Consider the following 22,580-nt stretch of genomic DNA (forward strand, 5'->3'; position numbering starts at 1 on the left):
CCATTTCTGTTGCTGTGGTTTACAGAGAGGGGGTGTGTGTGTGTGTGTGTGTGTGTGTGTGTGTGTCTCCCTCCTACAGAGACACTGAGGAACCAGGCCAGAACCCAAACCCAGGATAAAGAGGTTGAGTGAATGTGGTGTTGAAGGTGTGGAGGTGGATCAGTGTGTCAGAGACTCTGTAGAAGGACAGAGTGCCAGCAGGACAGTCCACATACACTGCTACTCTGTTAGAGACAGAGGAGGAGGAGGAGGAGGAGGAGGAGGAGGAGGAGAGGGCTGTACTTCTCTTATTGTGCCAGACAGAGTAACCATCATCATCAGAGCAGCTCAGACTCCAGGACTGATTATTCCATCCAAACAAACAGTCCTCACTGTCTCCTCTCCTGCTGATTCCTCTGTAACTCACTGATATATAAACCCTTCCTCTCCACTCGACCTCCCAGTAACAGCGACCAGTCAGACCATTTCTACACAGCAGCTGAGGCCATGAGTCAAACCTCTCTGGATGATCAGGATATGGCTGCTTCTCTCTCACATGTGTCACCTTCCTGTTGTTGTTGGACAGTTTGAGGTTTGTGTTTACTGTGTTTGTGTCCACTGTGAGTTCACAGACATCTGATGGAGAGAACAAGACACAACACAGCAGCAGTTTATCATCTAACACAGCTGATGGTTTATTTGTTGCTTTATTAACAGACTGACTGTTAATTAGATCAAAACTTCACAATGACTCATCTTTTTGGATCTTCTTTCAAACTGACAGTTGAATGCAGATACACAAGCTTTAGATTTAAACTACTTTAACATGTGCTGCCTTGTTTTCATCAGTCAAAGTGAACACACACTTACACTTCCTCACACCAGGTTTCAGCCTCTGCTCTCCACCATGTTCCACCCTGGAGGAAGAAACAAAGTCAGGATGAACCTTCAGAAGCTTCCTCATCAATGATCTTCATACAGCTTCACTCAGATCACCATGAAGACAAAACAGCTGCATTTATAAAACACACTTCATACACACACTCAAACTTTACATCAAATATTCACAAACAACAACTAAATAATAAAAAGCTGGTCGACTGAATAATCATTGAATAAATTCATTTTCCTACATTTAATAATGTGAAGTGACAGAATCGACCGCAGTGGAAAATATATGAAACATAAAATAAAACTACGACTGAACTTTGAACCTCGACTTTTAAAACAAAACAAACGAGACGTCCTCAAAGTGTTCAGAAAAAAATCCTGACAACTGGACAAACTCCTTCTGATGAACATCAGGTCAGATCAGGTATCTAAACACTTTCTGACAGCAAACTTTGCTTTGGTAACACTTTATAATAACGATCATTAGTAAGTCCTTTATAAGACATTAGTTAATGATAAACAAATCATGAACAAAACATTAATAAACCTTTGTAAATGATTGGTTAATACTAAAATAACATATCACAAATATGTTGCAAGTCATCTACAACTGATTAGTTAATTATGAAATATTCATGAAATAATCATTAGTAAATGTTTACTTAATGATTTATGTAATGAAAGAGGCCTGTTCTTCATCTTTTATAACTCATGTATAAATGTATTACTGAATCATCTATAAGTCATTTACAAGTGCTTTTGCATCCCCCTAATCTTAAGTGTAAACACCCCTCGCCACATCTGAAACTTTCACACACAGAGGCGGATGCAGAGAATTGGTGCAGGATCCCCGCATGCAAACTGCTGTGTGAACAGGGCTGGTGCGGCGGCCAGGATGCAAACCAGCGTAAAATGCAATGGTTAGCAGCGTACTGAACCACGCAACTATCGTATCATACTTACATTGGTGTGAGTATACTAAAAAAATCTAAACCACGATAACTCTTTTTAGGATTACTTAAGTTTAATTATACATAAATATGCTGCCGTCTTAAATAGGTGACGATTCAAATAGCTGGCTAATGTGGTAAATTGGTGTATTTTGAGAGAAGCAGTTTTACAAACAGACCGTATACCCGCAGGGCGGCTGTAGCTCAGTGGGTAGAGCAGGTGACCAGCAGCCAGAAGGTTGCTGGTTCGAACCCCGGCTCCCCTGGGCGGAACTGAGCTACGTGCCGAAGCATCCTTGAGCAAGATGCTGAACCCCTAAACTGCTCCTGATGTGCAGTTGGCACCTTGCAAACTGCAAGGCAGCCTCTGCCATCAGAGGGCCCTGGATGAACTGGCGACTCGCCCGGTGAGAGCTGGATTTGGCCCCCGAAAGGGGGGATAAAAGCGGCAACACCCCGCGACCCCAATAGGGAAATAGCGGAAAGAAAATGAGATGAAAGATGCGTCCGTATACCCGCCCCTACAGAGCGCTCAAAAAAAGGCAAAGGAACGCACCCAAGGCGGCACCCGTCATTTGATTGGTCCACACTCTAGCTGTCTCCCTACTGCGCAGGGAGGGACAGCCTTGAGTCTGAGCAGACACCTCAACCTGAGAGGAGGTGTTTGTTCTGAGCGCATAGACTTTAGATCTGAGCGAGCGCAGGACATATTTGAATGTGAGCGAAATTTTTGTGTGCAAGAAGAAGAAATGTGAGCACAAGCCTGTGATTTTTGAGTTAATTTTGAATGAAAGCAGCAGACATCTCAGTGCGAGCACACAATGTGAGCATGAGGAGAATAAGTCTGAGCACAAGAAGGAGCTGTGTCACTGAAGAGGCATGAAATCATCTCTCAAACTGAAAATCTACGCTCTTGATTAAAAATAGGATAATTCTTCCATACTAAAAAGGTAACTTACTTACATATATAGATAATTTTTTGGCAGGTAAGGAAGAACTACAAATGATATGAACGCATTCTCTGGTGATTAAGTGTTTACACTTAAGATTAGGGGGATGCAAAAGCACTTGTAAATGACTCATAGATGATTCAGTGATACATTTACACATGAGTTATAAAAGATGAAAAACAGGTCGCTTTCATTACATAACAAATCATTAAGTAAACATTTACTAATGATTATTTCATGAATATTTCATAATTAACTAATCAGTTGTAGATGACTTGCAACATAGTTGTGATATGTTAATTTAGTATTAACTAATCATTTAAAAATGTTTATTAATGTTTTGTTCATCATTAACTAATGTCTCATAAAGGACTTACTAATGGTCGTTTAAAGTGACGTATAAAGTGTTACCAATACTTTTAAACATCTTTTAAAGAAAATCAAAGAACATTAAATAACCTGTGAAGAACTAATGAATGCATGTTGGAGCTGGCGGATATGAAACGATCTCATGTTGACCTGAATGAACTGTGTTCTCCTGTTGTGTCCATCATGAAACAGAAACTCTTCACACGTCTCAAACTAAATCTTAAATGTCTTAATGTTGTAGCTTTCATTCACAGCTGGCTTCTAATAATTAACTTATACAGGAATGTGTCAATAATAACTCAACATGAAGAACAATATCACTGCGGAGCACTATAGCACGTTAATACTGACAGGCTGTTAAAACCTCTCCACGTAAAACTGAACAGTCTCATTTCTACACTGAACTTTATAATCCTGTTATCTCACAGTTATATATGAGAAAAGCTTCAATCACTGATGACAACACGCTGGTTTTAAACATTCAGGTTCAGATATCATCACTGGTGGAGTCTTTGCTGTCTGTCCTGTAGGGGGCAGTGCTTTTTATAACGTAGCTCTACTTACAAACAAACTCAGGTAATTGTGTGACGTGTGCTACATGTTGCTATCAGCTACATCACCAGAAATTACAACTCAAACATGAATGAGAGTTTAAGCTTTCAGTGTTTGAATGTTGAAACACTTCACACACATCAGCAGCTCTGCTGAATCACTGATCATCTGAACTAACATGCAGCACCAAGTGTAACTAAATAAAAGATGTCGTCCAGCTTCAGATCACACAGATAATTACAACCAAACAACTGGACTCACACAGAGAACGTTCAGACTGTCTGACCTTCAACTGACAGCAAACGAGATCACATCCTCACCAAAACTGACTCTGTTGTTCTTTGACTTCATGAAAATGAGTTCTGCTCTCTCGTTTATTCAGCTGTTAACATTAACATCTGCAGTTGTGGACACATGTTTTCTCTCTTCATCTGTTTAAACAGTTCATTAAAGTTCAGTGATCTCCTGCTGAAGAGGACCCCTCTCCTCTCACTCGACTTGGTCGCTGGCAGCAGGTCGGTCACTGTGGTTCACTTTTAAAAGTAGACGGTCCCGTCCAGATTCTGTTGATACCAAACAGTTATTTTTCCCTGAAGACTCCTGACCCACAGATTCCACCGGATACGTTACGCCTGCGTGATCGGTTGCACCCTATGTGTTAACTTCTGCCAGGTCCACTGCGCTGCATGTCTGCTGCGTCCCAGCTCCAGCAGTCCACAGCCTTACGCAGGACTTCTATTTCTGACGGATGCTGCAGCACAACGCAGTAATTCAGCCGAATTTAGCACAGAGCAGACAGGAAGTCAGACATGAAACAACAACAAGACATCCGGTTGGTTTTCAAAATAAAAAACTCAAAAAAAGAGACAAATACGCACTCTTCTTCTAATCCTTCAGTCGGGAACACTTCATGTTGTTGTGTTTATAACACATACATATAACTGCGGTCGTGTGTGATTATGTAAATATCGCGGGAATTCCTCGGTTTCGTAACTCCAGCTGATCGGCGGAGCTGCGCCGTGGCGGACTCAAAACGCAAGTGGTGGGGGTTGCCGGACGAGGACGACGGAGCAAAATCGTACCGGAGCTGTAACGCAGCGGACATGTATCCAGTGGAATCTCAGTCTGTCTTTAGTTTAATAAATGTCAATAAAATGTATTTACTTCTACATGAGAGCAGGAAGCTGTCTGGCCAAACATAAAAAGATGAGATGAAAGTTACACTCATGAGTGATACACAGCTTTTATATTTACATGCATAACATTAAATAATGTGACTTTTAACATAATGAATCTCCAGAACAACTAAATGGACGTTGAGGGGACTTCCGGATGCAGCGGAGGAGTGCAGACGTGTATTCGTGAGCTCTCGGTGGTCGGCGCTAGCATCTGCCTTTATCCTGATTCAACCTCTCATAACTTTGGATTGTATGCAAGAGGTGAAGCCATTAAGAACACCTTTTTATGGCAAGCTACAATTTTCGACATAAAAAGGGAAAGAAAACTGCAACTCAAACTCCACAGCACGTACACGCTGTAACCACAACAAACATGGCGGACGGGGAAAAGGAAACATCCTTCAACAAACTTCTCGATGCTATTCAAGAAACTAAAGAGGACCTCACAAAACATATTGACAAAAAAACTGCCGACATACAAACAACATTAACGAAAATCGAATCCTCAATCTCTACACTGTCGGAGCAGGTCGAGGAGATGGAGACACGAGTGAGTGCAAACGAAGACAATATCAAAGACACATGCGACCGTGTTGACAAAATGGAGAAGCTGATAACGCACCTCAAAGACAAAACTGACGACTTAGAAAATCGCAGCAGGAGGTCTAACGTTAGGATTCTGAATGTGCCGGAACAGGCAGAAGGTCGTGAAGCCGTGGGATTTCTGGAAAAGTTTATACCACAAATGCTGGGCATGGATAACTTCACCTCACCCGTCACCCTGGAAAGAGCACACCGCATCGGGAAGAAGTCAGACAGATCGCGGCCCCTCATCGCCAAGTTCCTGAACTTCAGAGACAAAGAGAAAGTCCTCCGACTTGCCAGAAGCAAAGGAGAGATGACGTACGAGAATAAAAAGATATCGTTCTATCCAGATTACAGCGCAGACCTGCAGCGCAGGAGAGACGAGTTCCTTGACGTGAAACGGATGCTGCGGGAGAAAGGGATGGAATACGCGCTGATCTACCCAGCCCAGCTTCGCATTAAACACCAAGGATCTGTCAAGTTTTTCGCCACCCCAGCCGAAGCGCAACGTTTTCTGAAAGAACTTCCAAGTGAGTCAGAGTAATATAAAGCTGACTAAAGTGACTGCAGTACACAGTCCACCTTTAGACACTGATAAGAAGGGTGATTCCCACCTTTAATTTGAGAGGGGGAAAAAATAATACGATAAAGCTGTGACGTAGTGGCCTATTTCTGTTCAAATGTTTATAATAACCAGGTTTATAAGCATGACGTCATATTTTACTTCCCAGTGATAGAACGGGATCATATTTTACTTAACCAACCTCTTTACCCTTTACATATTCTTGTATTATCTATAACAAAATTCTAAACTTTGCCATATACAAACGGTTATGAGTGGCTAGTTTTAATTACAGCAGTTGCTTGGAGCCACCACTGTAGTTTAAGAGAGTTACCTACCTAATGTGTTCTTGTTACGGGGGTTTTACTAGGCAGGTTTTTACTTTAATGTTTTGGGGTTATGTATGGTCTCTCACTAAAGCTCAAACTTCTACCTACACTGTCAGAACTGTTTTACCACCACTAAACTAGGTGCAGGGGCGCGGTCGGACATCCTCAGACCCAAATGCCATGATATTTATCCTACTGAGACATCTATATGAAGAACGTATATCATGAGTCAATTAACATGTATATCTTGGAATATTAGAGGGGTCAACTCACCAATTAAGAGGAAGAAAATGCTGTCATATCTAAAGAGGCAGAATGTAGATATCGCCTTTATCCAAGAGAGCCACCTCACTGACACTGAACATTTAAAACTGCGTAGGGATTGGGTGGGTAATGTTTTCTACTCCTCCTATTCCTCAAAAGCAAGAGGTGTCGCCCTGCTCATTAATAAACGCCTGAACTTTAAATTAAATTCAGTTGAAAAGGATAAAAACGGTAGATTTTTGCTTGTAGATTGTGTAATAAATAGGAATAAGATATCTTTGGTGAATATATATGGGCCTAACTACGATGACCCGTTATTCTTTAATAATCTGATTATGAAATTGGCTACAATTGGGGGCCAATGTGTTGTGGGTGGAGACTTTAATTTGGTTGTAAACCCCCTTTTAGATCGATCATCACCCAAAACAACTTCATTATCAAAGGCAGCAACAGCACTAAACCAAGGTATGAAAGATTTAGGCATAATTGACGTGTGGCGAAAACTTCATCCAGATCAGAGGGATTTTTCTTTCTATTCGCAATACTCACTCAAGAATTGACATGTTCCTGATGCCACAAGACATGATGTCCACGGTGATTGAATGCTCCTATCTAGCTGCTACCTTCTCGGATCATAATCCTATTAAACTCTCTTGGATGATTAATACTCCACAGCCCTCACCACGCAGGTGGAGATTTAAAAATTACATGTTAAAAGACCCTGAATTTATTTCATATATGACCACTAATATTGAAATATTTCTCGATGCCAATTCAAATTCTTCTTCACATGCCAACATCTGGGAGGCCCTTAAAGCCTATATGAGAGGTTATGTTTTATCATACAGTGCTCATAAGGCTAAAAAAAATAGAGAGACACTAATTAAATTGGAAAGTGATATTAAAAAGCTGGAACAGGACTACATTACCACCAAGAAAGAGGAAGACCTTAACACACTAACAAAAACAAGGATGCAGTATAATAATCTATGTACCAACAAAGAAGAAGCAGCTATGGCCAGGACCAGGTATCACTATTACGAATTTGGGAACAAAACAAGTAAACTTCTGGCTTGGCAAATTAGAAAGGAAACATCAGATAAATTTATACACTCAATATCAACAGAGGATGGCAGACTCCTTGACGATTCAACATCCATAAATGCAGAATTCAAGCAATTTTACGAAGAGTTATATAAAACTGGGCAGGACACTGATAATATTGGAGCAAAAAGGTTCATGGATGGAATGACTCTTCCGAAATTACAAGATGAGGATAGAGAGCTGCTTGATGCAAATATATCAGAAATGGAGGTACTCCAAGCCATTAATTCTTATCAAAACAACAAGACTCCCGCGCCTGACGGCTTCCCTATCGAGTACTACAAGGCCTTTTCAGAAAAATGACTGACCCCCCTCACGAACATGATTAAAGAAGCTCTAGAAAATAAAAAATTACCAGACTCATTGGAAATCGCAACAATTACACTGCTTCCAAAACCGGGCAAGGACAAACAGAAATGTGACTCATACAGACCCCTCAGTCTCCTAAATGCAGACTATAAAATATTATCCAAACTAATTGCTCTCAGACTGGAAGATGTTATACCAAAGATAATACACCCTGACCAAACAGGCTTTGTTAAAAACAGGCACGGAGCAGATAACGTGCGGCGGCTACTCCACATACTAAATACCGCTCAAAAAAATCTAAACCCTATGCTAATAATATCTATGGACGCAAACAAAGCATTTGACAGGATTGAACCGAGCTTTCTATTTCGGACTCTAGAGGCTATAGGTTTTGGAGAGAAATTCATTCAATATATTAAAACACTTTTTAATGCTCCTAAAGCTAATATTTTAACAAATGACATTCTGTCTAAAACCTTCTCCTTATCCAGAGGCTGCAGACAAGGCTACCCAAGCTCCCCCCTGCTCTTCACACTTGCGATCGAACCATTAGCCATCGCCATCCGTTCTAACACCTCCATAGCTGGAATCAAATTTGGTACAAGTGAACATAAACTTTCTTTATACGCAGACGATCTCCTCTTATATATAACCGATCCACACACGTCAGTCCCCCCTCTATTAAAATGTCTCGGAGAATATAGTGCAGTTTCAGGGTATAAATTAAATTACACTAAAAGCGAGATCCTACCACTAAATATATAGGACAACAATATTAGAGCTCTCACTGACCCATTGAAATGGTGCACTAGTGGCTTCAAATATTTAGGAAAATTGGTAAATCAGATGGGCAAATATTTAAACAGAATTATATAAAATTATTGGAACAAACAAAACTTAACCTTCAAAGATGGATGGACCTTCCACTGTCTCTCATTGGCAGAATTAATACTATTAAAATGAGTATCTTGCCTAAGTTTATTTACCTATTCCAATGCCTCTCTATAAATGTTCCCAAAAGTTTCTTCAAAGACCTTAACAAAATTATAACTTCTTTTATATGGCAAAAGAAAAACCCCAGGGTCAAACTCATTTCTCTGCAGGCTCCATATTCAAGGGGAGGACTTAACCTACCAAATTTTAGGAATTATTATCTCGCCTCTCAGTACCGTCCAATTTGGATCTGGCTGCATGCAGAGAACAGTGAGGTTAGATGGATCCCAATAGAACAACATGAGATGATGACTATACCTCTAAAGGATGTTCCATTTATAGGTACAAAAAAATGTTTAGCCACACTCACAAACAATTCAATAATACTGAACACATTCGCCGCTTGGCAAGAATCTCACACACTTTTGGATACAAATATCTCTTTTCTTAGAAGGACACCTTTGTGGGGTAATCCCAGCCTATCACACCATATCGCTGACTCAGTGTTGAAGGGATGGAAAGATAAAAAAATTCAAACAGTTGCTGATTTATACATTAATGATAAGTTTGCTAACTTCCAACAACTAAATGAAAAATTCAGTCTTCCTAAATATAGTTTTTTCAAGTTCCTACAAATCAGAGACTGGGTTAAGGAGAAATCTAAAGAAAAATTCCCAGATATCCCAAAAGAAACTCCTCTTTAAACCCATTTATGTAACAAATTATGTAGATCAACAAAAGGAATAACATCTTCTATATACCGTATCATTAATGGAAAGTTACCTATTTATGATAAAACATCTACAAAAGGAAAATGGGAAACAGACCTAGGCTGTGTTTATGAAGAGGTTGATTGGCGTTATTTATTGGAACAGGCACAGACTGTGTTAATCTCCACAAAACATAGGCAAATTCAATTTAATATATTCCATAGGACGTACTACACCCCTTATAGGTTACATAAAATCGACAGCAACATTTCCTCCAGATGTCAGAGATGTAAAGTAACCGATGGTGATCTTCTACACATGTTATGGAATTGCCCACTGATAGAAGAATTTTGGAAACGTGCCATTGAATTAACCTCAAGGGTAATAGGAATTCAAATTGAACAAGAACCAAAACTGTGGATTCTGGGGGACACAAGCTCTGTTAACGTGACCTACTATAGGAAATATTTTATTTTGCTTGCAAGCACTGCAGCGAAAAAATGTCTGACACAGTCTGAAAATTCTCCATCAGTAAGACAATGGATTAATGAGCTTGTGTCTTACTGCACACCTGAAAAGATACTATATAATGTGAGAGGGAAGCGTACATCCTTTGAAAAAATTTGGGGCCCCTTCATGGACATTCTGCCCTCTCTGGGTCTGGATTTGTCTGACCGTGGCGACATGAACCTTCCTGGACTGACTTCAAAATAGCCCTCTGTGGGTTCTTCTCGTACAACTTAATTCTTCATCGATGTGTTTGTTGATATATATACAAATTAATGTGCACAGATGGATGTATAACTGTATGTACATAGATTGTGTAGGTATGTAAATGAAAGGAAATTGAGAGCCATATGAGGGAGGAGGGTGGGGGGTGGGATGGGAAATGTTCATGTAATAAGTCTTGTTTTGTTTTGATTTGATTTGATTTTTTATTTACTTATTTCTTTAATTTTTATTTATTTTTTCTTTCCTTTTCTGACGTATAAAAATCATCCTGCTGTGGAGTGTCTGTAAGTTCATACACTTATATATACTTCTTCTGTAAGATATGACTTATCTAATTGTAACCAACTGTAGATACTTGTTAAACACCATAAGTATCCTGTAAGAACTTCTGTTAATAAAAACAAATCTTTACAAAAAAATAAATGGACGTTGAGCTGAGCTGTTTTTCAACTTCTGTTTCCACGATCAAGAATCAACTTTAAACCTTTTGATAAGTTTTTATTCTGGTTAATCAACACTGAACTATATTTATCAAACAGAGTGTGTGTTACAGTGTCATTAAATGGTCAGACTGTGAACCAACAATCCTCAGCTTGTCAGTGTGACAGAGAAACAGTGTGTGAGCTCTTGTTGTCTGTTCATACCTGAGAGTGTCCAGTCTCCAGTCTGGATCCTCGAGTCCAGCCGACAGCAGCTTCACTCCTGAGTCTCCTGGATGATTGTAGCTCAGGTCCAGCTCTCTCAGATGGGAGGGGTTGGATCTCAAAGCTGAGGCCAGAGAAGTACAGCCTTCCTCTGTGATCAGACAGCCTGACAGCCTGGAGACACACACACACACACACACACACACACACACACAAGACAATGTATATTTATGAATGTATAGAGACAGACATTCTGTGACTTTAATCTGTGAACTGTGATTTTGTTTTTCTCTGTACGCAACATCTACTTCCTGTCTGTCGGTCCTGGGAGAAGGATCCTCCTTTTCCTGATGTTTTTTCCCTGGGTTAGGGTTATTATACATTTCATGCACAATTGATGAAAAACAAAACACTGATTATAGCTGACATGGTGATTGATGAATGTAACTTTACTGTATACAATGCCCTTGACATTATTTATTTTAGTGTACCTTTTAAGAATAATACACAATGTCCAACACTCCTACAAACGTTTGATATACAGTATCTTAAGCATATTTAAACCAGATGCCAAGCAACATTTGAGTGGTCATTTAACAGAAACTGAAGTCAGACCTGAGAGTCTCCAGTTTACAGTGTGGACTCTTCAGTCCAGCAGACAGCGGCTTCACTCCTGAATCCTGCAGATCGTTATTATTCAGGTCCAGATGTCTCAGACTAGAGGACTGGGAGCTGAGAACTGAGGACAGAGCTTCACAGCTTCTCTCTGACAGATTACAGCCACTCACCCTAAAAAAAGAAATGTACAGGACATGTGAAGACTTTTCTCTCTGTTTGATTTAACTTCCAATTGTATTTTGATACAATCTGTTTACAGAGCAGTGTCTTCAAAGAGAACTGGTAAAATGACAGGAGACCAATGACAACATAAAGGAACAGTTATGGTTCACTCTGAACATGTCTTTTTTAATCCTGACCTGAGAGTCTCCAGTTTACAGTGTGGACTCTTTAGTCCAACAGACAGCTGCTTCACTCCTGAATCCTGCAGGTCGTTGTTACACAGGACCAGCTCTCTCAGACTAGAGGACTGGGAGCTGAGAACTGAGGACAGAGCTTCACAGCTTCTCTCTGACAGATTACAGCCACTCACCCTAAAAAAAGAAATGTACAGGACATGTGAAGACTTTTCTCTCTGTTTGATTTAACTTCCAATTGTATTTTGATACACCCAGTTTCAGAGCAGTGTCTTCACAGAAAACTGGTAAAATGACAGGAGACCAATGACAACATAAAGGAACAGTTATGGTTCACTCTGAACATGTCTTTTTTAATCCTGACCTGAGAGTCTCCAGTTTACAGTGTGGACTCTTTAGTCCAACAGACAGCTGCTTCACTCCTGAATCCTGCAGGTCGTTGTTACTCAGGTCCAGCTCTCTCAGACTAGAGGACTGGGAGCTGAGAACTGAGGACAGAGCTTCACAGCTTCTCTCTGACAGATTACAGCCACTCAGCCTGAAGGAGAGTTAGTGACAAAGACAAACACTGATACTGTTTCTGTCTTATACAATATAAAACACATCACATTTCTATGGACTGTGTCTTTATCGTCTCAAGTGTATTACTGGGATCTGTCAACAATTAATAAAATCTCCTAAATTATACTCATATCTCTGGATTGAGCTTGACATGAACTACAAAGTGACAGTTTTCTCCTATTTCATGGATGCATTAATCTGTAGAGGTACAATCAAACTAAAGGAAAAATGTGCATGTTTTTCATCTGATCAACTGATCAATCTGATGACTAAATCTTTGGACTCTTATTTGATTGATATTTGATATTAGGAGATTCATTAGTGGAGGAAAACCCTACATGTGTGATTCAGTGTCTGTTCACTTACAGAGCTTTGTTGGAGGCTTTGACCACTGGCAGCAGCCTCAGAAGAACCTCCTCTGAAGCACAGTATTTCTTCAGGTCAAACACATCCAGATCTTCTTCTGATGACAGTAAGATGAAGCCCAGAGCTGACCACTGAGCGGGAGACAGTTTATTTGTGGAGAGACTTCCTGATCTCAGGTACTGTTGGATCTCCTCCACTAGAGAACCATCATTCAGTTCATTCAGACAGTGGAACAGATTGATGCTTCTCTCTGGAGACAGATTCTCACTGATCTTCTTCTTGATGTACTCAACTGTTTTCTGATTGGTCTGTGAGCTTCTTTCCTTTTCCAGGAGGCCTTGAGGGAGAGTCTCATTGGTCTGCAGTGAAAGACCAAGGAGGAAGCGGAGGAACAAGTCCAGGTGTCCGTTTGGACTCTGTAAGGCCTTGTCAATAGCAAACCTGTGGACATTTGTCACAGACTTTTTGCTGAAAAACATTCTCACATGTTCGCCAATAGTTTGAGCTAGCTCTGACATCACATTCTTGTTTTTGTTAATGAGTGACATCTCTACATACAAAGCTGCCAAAAACTCCTGAACACTGAGATGGACGAAGCTAAACATCTTGACTTCATCATTTTTCCTCCCACGTTCCTCTTTAAAGATCTCTGTGAACACTCCTGAGAACACTGAGGCTCCTCTGACATCAATGCCACTCTCATTAAGATCTCTTTCATAGAAGATCAGGTTGCCCTTTTCCAGCTGGTGGAAAGACAGTTTTGCTAATGACTTAATGTACTGAATGCACGTGTTTTGGTCAAACTTCTCATTTGTCTGATGAATCTGAAACCTCAGGAACTCTACATACATTTCAGTCAGGGTCTTGGGCAGTTCTCCTCCCTCTCTGGTCTTCAACACATCCTCCAGAACTGTAGCAGTGATCCAGCAGAAGACTGGGATGTGGCACATGATGTGGAGGCTTCGTGATGTCTTGATGTGGGAGATGATTCTGCTGGCCTGCTCCTCATCTCTGAATCTCTTCCTGAAGTACTCCTCCTTCTGTGGGTCAGTGAACCCTCTGACCTCTGTCACCACGTCAACAAAATCAGAATGAATCTGATTGGCTGCTGCAGGTCGTGTGGTTATCCAGAGGCGAGCAGAGGGAAGCAGATTTCTCTTGATGAGGTTTGACATCAGCACATCCACTGAGGTGGACTGTGTCACATCAAAGTTTGTTTCTTTGTTTTTATTGGTCAAACAGTTCAGTTGAAGGCGGCTCTCATCCAGTCCATCCAAAACAAACACTAGTTTGAATTTACTTCTGTCAAACTTTTTGTTTCCTGATGACTGCAGAGTTGTAAAGATGTGATTCAGAGCCTCTTCCTTGATGCCTCTGGTCTCTGTAATACATTCATGAATGAGCGTTGCCAAACTTAACTTTTCATCCTTCCATAAGTTCAGCTGGCGGAAGGTAAAGGGGAATATGAGATGCACATCTTGATTGTTTTCTTTGTTAGTCCAGTCCAACACAAACTTCTGGACAAGAAATGTTTTGCCAATTCCTGCGATTCCATTGGTCAGCACTGTTCTTATGGATCTTTCTTTACCAGAGGGGGGTTTGAACATGTCACAGGGTTTAATTGATTCCTCTGTTGTTGGCTTCACCTCCATCTGAATGACCTCATGCTGTTTGTTGATGTTTACGTCGCCCCCAGCTGTGACGTACAGCTCTGTGTAGATATCAACCAGAGGTTGTTCATCCTTCTTCTGTGCTAACCCCTCTTGTGCACAATTAAACCTATCCTCGAGGTTTGATTGAAGCATTTTCTGGTAATATGAGATGGGTTGTGGCTTTGGTACTGGAACAATCTCATCTGAGTGACAAATAGAAACAAAAAACAACTGAATGCAGGATTTTGAATTTACAGTTGGAGCAAGATGTCTATGGAAGCTATTCTTGATACTTGTACTTGTGTTACAGTAAGCTATCTTAACAATAATATTTGATCACATCATTCTCTCATGTACCCCAACAACATTTGTATATTTCTGGCAGGGAGCTGGTCAGTACAACCACAGCCCAGGGGTCCGTTTCACAAAGCAGGTTTAGTGAAAACTCTGAGTCTGTTAACCCTGAAATGAGGGAAACTCTGAGTTTTCCGTTTCACAAAGGGAGGTAACTCAAACCAGAGAAAGAGGGGTAACTCCAGCCTGTTTCACAGAGAGAGGTAACTTAAGCTCTCGGTCAGTTACCATGGTAACATACTCTATGAACCTAACCTGGTCGGGACCAGGTTTTTCTCAACAAACCTCGAGTTTCTCTCTGTCTCCGCCCTCTTTCAGCCACACACGGTATTTGATTTCCTCATCCATTCAGTCAGCAGACGAGTTTTGGCGTAATATAGTTCTGCCGTCTGTTTTTTGAGAAAATCATTGCAAAAATCAGTCAGTAGGCGACATTAGGAGTTATATTAGGTGGCGACTATTTTCACTACCATGGCATGTCCTTTTGATAATGATCCCGTGGATGAAGGTGCAGCATTACTGCGCAGAGAATTAAATATTCGTCGGGAGATGATCATCAGACCGCGCATAGATGTTCTTGCATTTCCAGACAATTATCTTTTTGAGCAGTACCGTTTCACGTCACAGTCCATCATTTACATACACAACCTAATCCGTCCTTACATTTCCAACATTACCAACCGAAGTCATGCTCTCACATCCCAGCAGATATTGTGTGTTGCGCTGCGCTTTTTTGCAAATGGGAGTTTTTTATACAACGTCGGAGATGCAGAGCACTTTACAAAAGTAAAAAAAAAGTCATGAAAGGGAAATAAATATTTTTATGAATAGGCTTAAAATATATATGTGGCCGGAAGATGTAGTGGCCCGCCATGCCTCTGTACGGCACTGCGCTGGGGTCTCGCTGTGCTGTGCGCTGGGCGGCACCATGCGCACCTATATAGGCAGGTGCCTGACCACACCTCTTCCTCTCTCTTCCTCTCCGCTGAATGATCCCTGTGGTGGTGGCTGCAGCCTGGCGTGGCGGAGCAGTCCGTGCGGCACGATAACGCGGCCGCCAACGCTCTTCACGGTTGTCTCGAGGTAATGCACTCTGCCTGTATACTTTCTCCATTCCAGTGCGCAATTGGCGCCGTGTGCGCACTGGTGACACCGGTGTTTGTGTGTGTGTGCAGTTGGCTGTTGGTGCGGAGGGACAGATCGCCCCGCTTGGAGCCTGGGTTGGTTGGCGTCCGGGCCTCCTGGCGAGTTGGCGTGGTCTGCCCGGCTATATCAGCTGGCACCAGACTCGGCTGACTGATGGCTTATTGCCCTTTTTATCTTCCTCCTCCGTGTCAGTGAGACTGTGCCGTTGCCCGCCGGTAGGTGAAGATCCAGTTTTTATGAATGAGGCTCACCGCGACATGATTAACGTATCCGCCAAAATTGTTAACTTAACGAAGTTGTGCCCTTTTGTTTAGGGGCTGTCAAGGTGCCTGGCCTGTCATCGGCCACCACCCCCAAGTACGGCTGCTGCTGTTTTTGGAGGCGTTCTGGATGACATTGATGTCCGTTTTGTGTAGCTACTGACTGCAACTGCTCACTACTACTGGTTGAAGCGGCGGGTCGCCGCAGTTTTGACGTGGCTGCGCTGCTGCTGACCGCTGCTTTGATCTCTTCTTCGTTTTGATGCTTTTGGTTTCTCATTTTCACTCCTTAGTTATTTAGTTATTTAGTTATTTGTTGCTTTACATTCTCTCAAGAATCTTAAACATATGTTTATCTTGTCTTGTATTTTGTTAATATTCATTTGGTTGGTTGGATTTCGTTATTGCCTTTATTAATGCTTTTGTATTGTTTTACTTTCAGACTTGTGTTAATTTTCTTTGTTTATTTGACAGGTGCTGTGGCCCCAGGCAGCAGTTCACTCCTCTGGTGGTGGGTTTCTTCACACTCCTGATTGGTTTGCTGTGTCACGGGTGATTTTTGTTTGGTTGTGGACCCCCATTCCTCGTTTTGATCCCTGCTGCCGTGGTAAGCCCAGTCCTGTCTTTACTTTGTTTGGTTTTCCTTTATTGTTGTTTTTGGTTTGTGTTGGTTATTTAATAAATCATTTTTGCATTTAAAACGTTCTCTGCCCCCGTGAAATCTTTTATCGAACCTGTGTCCTGCGTGCTAATAGCAAGTGAAAACTCTATAGTAAAATAGTAACCCCCTCTCAATAATTTCCCGGGGGTGAAATTCCCCTGGGTGGCGTTGTCATGGCAACTGATTGAACCACTCCGTCACATATAGATAGTTCTAGGCATATTAAATTTTATTAAAGCACTTGTGTCTTGGGGGCTGAGCTCAGAGGATGAGCTCCCTCCAGGCTCAGGCCCAGCTCCTCTGCCTCTGTTAGAGGTGCGGTGCTGGGCCACCACCCGTTTTACGGGCATCTGCTTTCTTTCTGTTGGCTGAGTAGAAGTCTGTGTTAGTTTAAATAGGCTTAATTCTTTAACAGAACATGATATAAATGGGAATACATTTATGTGTGTGAAAACAGCATTATGTTGGGGATAAAACAACTGTACAGTCAAACAGCCACTTAATATTTACTTTACAATGTAAAACATGATCAAAATGAGGTACCCCCGTGAGATTATGCCGAGGTCTCACCTGTTTGAACAATGTTTTTATGTTTCATCTTAAGCTGCTTACACTTCCTTCTAAAAACGTGCTCAAACTCACCGTATGAGCGCATTAATAAAAAAAAAAACGTGGCCCTCCTCTTCCCCGTTGCCATGGTGACTCGTCGAATCGGGGCTCCATTGACGCTGTCTTTTTAGACTTGTGGCGCACGCGCTTAACTCCAGGTGAAACTACTCCGAGTTGATCAAACTAACTCAAATCAGCTGTTCTGGAACCGAAAACTCAGAGTTTCCTATCTCAGAGTAGATCAACTCAGAGTTCAAGGTTAGACTCAGAGTTTGTTGAACCTGCTTTGTGAAACGGACCCCTGGACTGGTTACCACTGAGCAGCTGTTGGTGTTGCTGCCATCTTCTGGTTGAAATGTCACAAAGAGTCCTGTAGCATCAGTTTTACTATTCTCCTTCTGTCTATATAGATATGTAGTCTCATGATCTCTTGTAGGTCCAGAAGTGTGCATTCTTAATTTCTTTTACTCTTTCTTGTTTTAGGGAATCACTTGATGATTGTCAATATCATTTAAACCATTTCCAATAGAGACCGGTAGTACTGTTTTTTATTAAAGAGCCTGGTGGCTCCATACAGGCCATTATTGATCTGGTTTCTTTGGTTTCCACTCAATAAAAAAAGGATGCAGGCCTTATCTGAACCACAGGTGAGCTCAGCTAGCTTTCCACTGTCACTCCACTCAGTCCTCACAGTTATCAACCACTTTGACTTCATGGTCAGGTAAACCCCACATCTCAGTTGAAAACCATGCACTGAGCTGATAGTCAGTTTCAGTTCATTCAGTTTGACGAACAGACAAAACTGCTTCAGAAATAATGGTTATTATTCAGTGTCCATCATGGCCTCCATGAAAAGAGCTGCACTCTGATCTCTTCTTCCTCTACACTCGACTCCATCTCTGCTGTCTGACCTCTGGCCTGCTCATACTACGTAAGACCTGCCCTCTTAAGAATAGCAGCCAATCAAAAGTGACAAATGACCTCCTGCAACTATGACACCATACTTCTACAAGAATATTAGGAGTCGGCCACAAATTCTCCTCTTTGGTGCCAATAAACCACTGGAGAAGAGGAGATGTGAAAACATGATGAAGATATAATATTTGTGTTTGATGTATTAATGTGAGGAAGGTTACAGTCTCCTCATCACTACACACAGATCTGATGTTTTTCATCTCTTCCCTTGGGGCTTTAGTTTCAGTCACAGTCTGAATGTAAGTTATCATATACTGTATTCACTGAGTCATCACATTTTCTTGTAGTCACTTCACCAACTTTTCCTACTCTGACATTTTTGTGATGTTTTGCACCTTTATAATACGACACAGACTGAAATGTAAATTTCATTCACTTGTCTGTTTTGAGCTGATGAGCTTCCTGGCTGCTGTAGCTGCAGTAGAGACGGAGTTTGATGCAGATCTGATGGTTTGACTGAAATTCCACATAAAAAGGATGAAACTGCCTCCTGCAGCTCAATCCACTGTCACAACAGTCCCACTATAGTTTAAATCCTCCTGACAGCTCACAGCCACATACAAAATAATCTAAAAACTCATGTTACAGTGTACGGTAGCCAAGGAAAAAACATTCAAGACCTTTGTAGATGGATTTTAGGACTTTTAAATAGCTTCTAGGGTCTTCAGAAGAAACTGAATTAAATGCGTTATATGAAATGTCTTTCAGAGCTGCAGATACTCTGATACTGCTTCAACTAAAGCTCATCAAGTACTCCTGTCTCTGCTTTCACTCAGTTATAATGCAGTCAGTCTTACTAACTTTTAACTTTTCCAAACTAAAAACTAAACGTTGTCTTTCAGGGCTTCCATACATACCAGAGAATACAGCAGCTTTACCTTCACTCTGAGAGGAAGAAGGTCCTCTGTTCTCTGAAGGCTCTCCAACATCACCGACACTCGCTGACACTGAGAGAGAGGTGAAGACAGAGATTATGGCTGGTTGCACCAACAAGGATTCATTTAATCTGAGATCAGATCTAATCTGAGTTTAGTAAAACCAGGTTTAAAATGAGTTGATCCAGATTTTAAATTAGGCAGAGCTCTGTTGCACCATTAAAATGAATCTCTGCTCAGTTAAACATGTTTATTTATGTGAACCATCAAACCTCCATCCTCTCCAATAACAATTATTGATGCTTCAACCTTTTCTCCTCATTATGAAATCAGACCTCTTTGTTTTTCTCTGCTGAAAACAATGAGCTTCTGTACTGAGAGGCCTGTTCCTTTACAAGTATTGTGTCGTCGACTCTCTTCGTCTGAAAATGATATTAAAATAAAAAATGTGACTGACCTTCTGGTCCTGAGCTGTTGGCTGACAGACTCTGCACCAGGTCATTCCTCTTTATCTTCTCTAAAATCTTCTTGGTCACCTTCAGAGCTCCATCAAGTGTGAAGGTGTTCACCATCAGATCCACTGTGTCCCGTCTTTCTGCCCTCTCCAGCTTGGACTGTTTGATGGGTTGGTAGCTTTCCAGGATGTCAGGCTGCTTCAGATACCATTTGAATTCCTTGAATTCATCAACTTTTAGATCCTCCAGAGTGTTGAAAATGTCCTCTGGAGTCATCCTGGCTTCCTGCTGAAGACAGGCAGTGTTATCACCTGAAGGAAAACCAGCCAGGCTTCCAGCAGCTGGGAAACATCAGTGAAGACCGGTCTTAACTCTTGAGAAGCTGCTGCATTTATTATGTGACTCACTGCGACCTGCACTGACAACAGACACAACCTGCTAACCTTTTTATTCTCTGCTCTGCTCGCAGTCATCGTCTCTTTTCTGCCTCTCTCTCTTTTCTGACCACACTCTGCCTACGCACAGCGAGCACATGCTGATGATCACAACACAGGAACAAGATTTGTTTGAGAAAAGACTGCTGATTAAAAATATTCTACATCAGAGATCAGACGACGAGACGACCCTGGTTGTACGGACTGACCAATCAGAGGTCTGCAGTGTTTTAACTCCACCTGTTAGTATCAGATCAGTGTGCTAGCTACGTCAACAGGACAGTAACAAACGAGACACCACGTTGGTCCAGTTTTAAATATACACGGCTCACGAGTGGCATTCGTCCAATCAGGTGCAGCCAGTGAGTGTTTGTGTGGTTGTCGGACGGTGAAGCCTGTTTTGGTCGAGTGTTCAAAGCTGGGAAGCGCCCTGTGCTCTTGTGTCACATGACGCCCCTGTGGACACCAAGACTGAACATAATGGTGAGTTTGCAGCCTGAACACATTTACAGTCTACTGATGTTTATTTTCAGGCCTCGGCTGGACAATAAAGTTGTAAAGCAACATTACAACATGGCTCTCTTGCATAAAACTGTGAGCTAACGTTACTTTTACATGTTGGGAGATGATGTGGTGATAAGAGTGATAAAACACACAGCAGGACCTGACACTCCCTCATCTCTCAGCAGCAAAGTCAGCTCAGATTAACATCAGTAAATTAAATTGGACGAAACATGAAAAGACTCATTTTGTTGAGAAAGTCACATTTCATAGAATAACTAGTGAGTTAATTCATGAATATTCAGAACTTAAAATAGTGTTCGTTCAGTTCATCACTGCTGTCATCCACAAGTTCATGTTGTAGTTTCTGCATCAAAGGTGTGTCATGTTACCTGTCAGAGTTCTCACCTGTTACAGTCCGGATGAGGTCAAAGAGTCATTCTTCCTTCGTCTGCAGACTCTGACAGACGCTGCTGGTGTCTGTGTTCATCTGACCGACGGCCGTCACATCCTCATACCTTCAAATACAAATCCAGACGCGTCAATGACGTGAGAGCAGAAACCCAGTGTGAGCTGTAGTGCTGCCAGTCAGCAGCAGGTGTCAGTGTTACAGAAGGTCTGTCAGTCAGCGCTCTGATGGGAGAGATTTCACAGCAGTTAGACACACTGACAGAGATCCAGAGTCCAAACTGCAGGAACAATGAAGCCCCGAGAAGAAGAAGAGGAAGAAGAACAGGTTGATTATTGAATGAGGGAGAGAGAACAGTCTGTAAACTCATGACAACATGTGACAAACACAAAGTGCATCAACACAGAGACAGAGAGGTGGACTGAAACCAACCAGCAGATATCTGACACACATTTACAATAAAGCTGCCTCTTTCAAATGTTTGCTCTGTTTCATTCAGTAACAACACCATTAATGTTTGGTGGCTGAATTTAAAGGAGTCCTTCACATGTTGTCACATCTCAGTGTCTTAGTACAAAACTCACATGCTGTATGTGTGTTGAGAGAGTTGCTGCTGATGATGTGTTCTGCTAAACTGGACTTTCTTTCATTGTCACATTATAATATTAATAAAATCAATCAGCTGATCAGACTTTGATGAGCACATGATTCTGGCTCGGTCTCTCTTGTTGAAACTAAACTTCTCTCCACAAACATGTTACATTTAGAATAATGAGGTCGTTCTCTACAAAAATACATCTTTATTTTAAAAGCTGCTGCAGAAATAACATCATTGTTGTTGGTGGACTAAGAGACTGGACTGTCCGGCTGCACAACTCTCAGATTATTGGAGGAAACAGAACAATGAAAGACTCAGCAGTTGTTGTTGATGTAGTTCTTCTGGATCAGAACCCTGCTGAGGAGTATTAACCTCCATGGCCGCTCACTCACACTGTCAGTTTGTCTCATACTGCTGTGGCTGCTTTGTGCTTTTCAGCAGAGCGTCTGGATAATAATAGAAACATCAGAGCTTCAGTTCTTCATGTGAGTCCATGTTTGAATGGTTCAACAGAGAATCTGGTCCCTGCCTCTCAACTAGTTTCTTATTCATAAAGACAGAAGTTGTGTCCAAATGAATTCACTGTTTCTACACAACTAAATCTGTCCTGAGGAGACAAACGGGACGTTGAGTCTGACTGAACATTTTACAATTCACATGAAAATGTGAAGACGATGACGAGCCTTGTTGTTCTTCCTCATTTGCACCG

General features: G+C 41.5%; 1 protein-coding gene and 1 long non-coding RNA gene across 2 annotated transcripts; one reads left to right on the plus strand and one right to left on the minus strand.

Moving 5' to 3' along the window:
• Positions 1–73: 73 nt before the first annotated feature.
• Positions 74–20,205, minus strand: LOC311265520 (NACHT, LRR and PYD domains-containing protein 3-like; the record flags this gene model as incomplete). The annotated part of the gene is made up of 9 exons (XM_084367264.1): positions 74–615; positions 850–896; positions 11,042–11,215; positions 11,657–11,830; positions 12,019–12,192; positions 12,380–12,553; positions 12,943–14,797; positions 19,478–19,546; positions 19,932–20,205. 9 exons carry the CDS (start codon positions 20,203–20,205, stop codon positions 74–76), a joined length of 3,483 nt encoding a protein of 1,160 aa, XP_084223390.1.
• LOC311266107 lies at positions 15,848–17,049 on the plus strand. Its single transcript, XR_014623661.1, has 3 exons — positions 15,848–16,031; positions 16,124–16,309; positions 16,409–17,049. It is a non-coding gene; the product is annotated as an uncharacterized lncRNA (long non-coding RNA).
• Positions 20,206–22,580: the final 2,375 nt, after the last annotated feature.

Source organism: Pagrus pagrus (assembly GCF_965226575.1).
Source record: "Pagrus pagrus genome assembly, chromosome: 2".
Taxonomy (NCBI): domain Eukaryota; kingdom Metazoa; phylum Chordata; class Actinopteri; order Spariformes; family Sparidae; genus Pagrus; species Pagrus pagrus.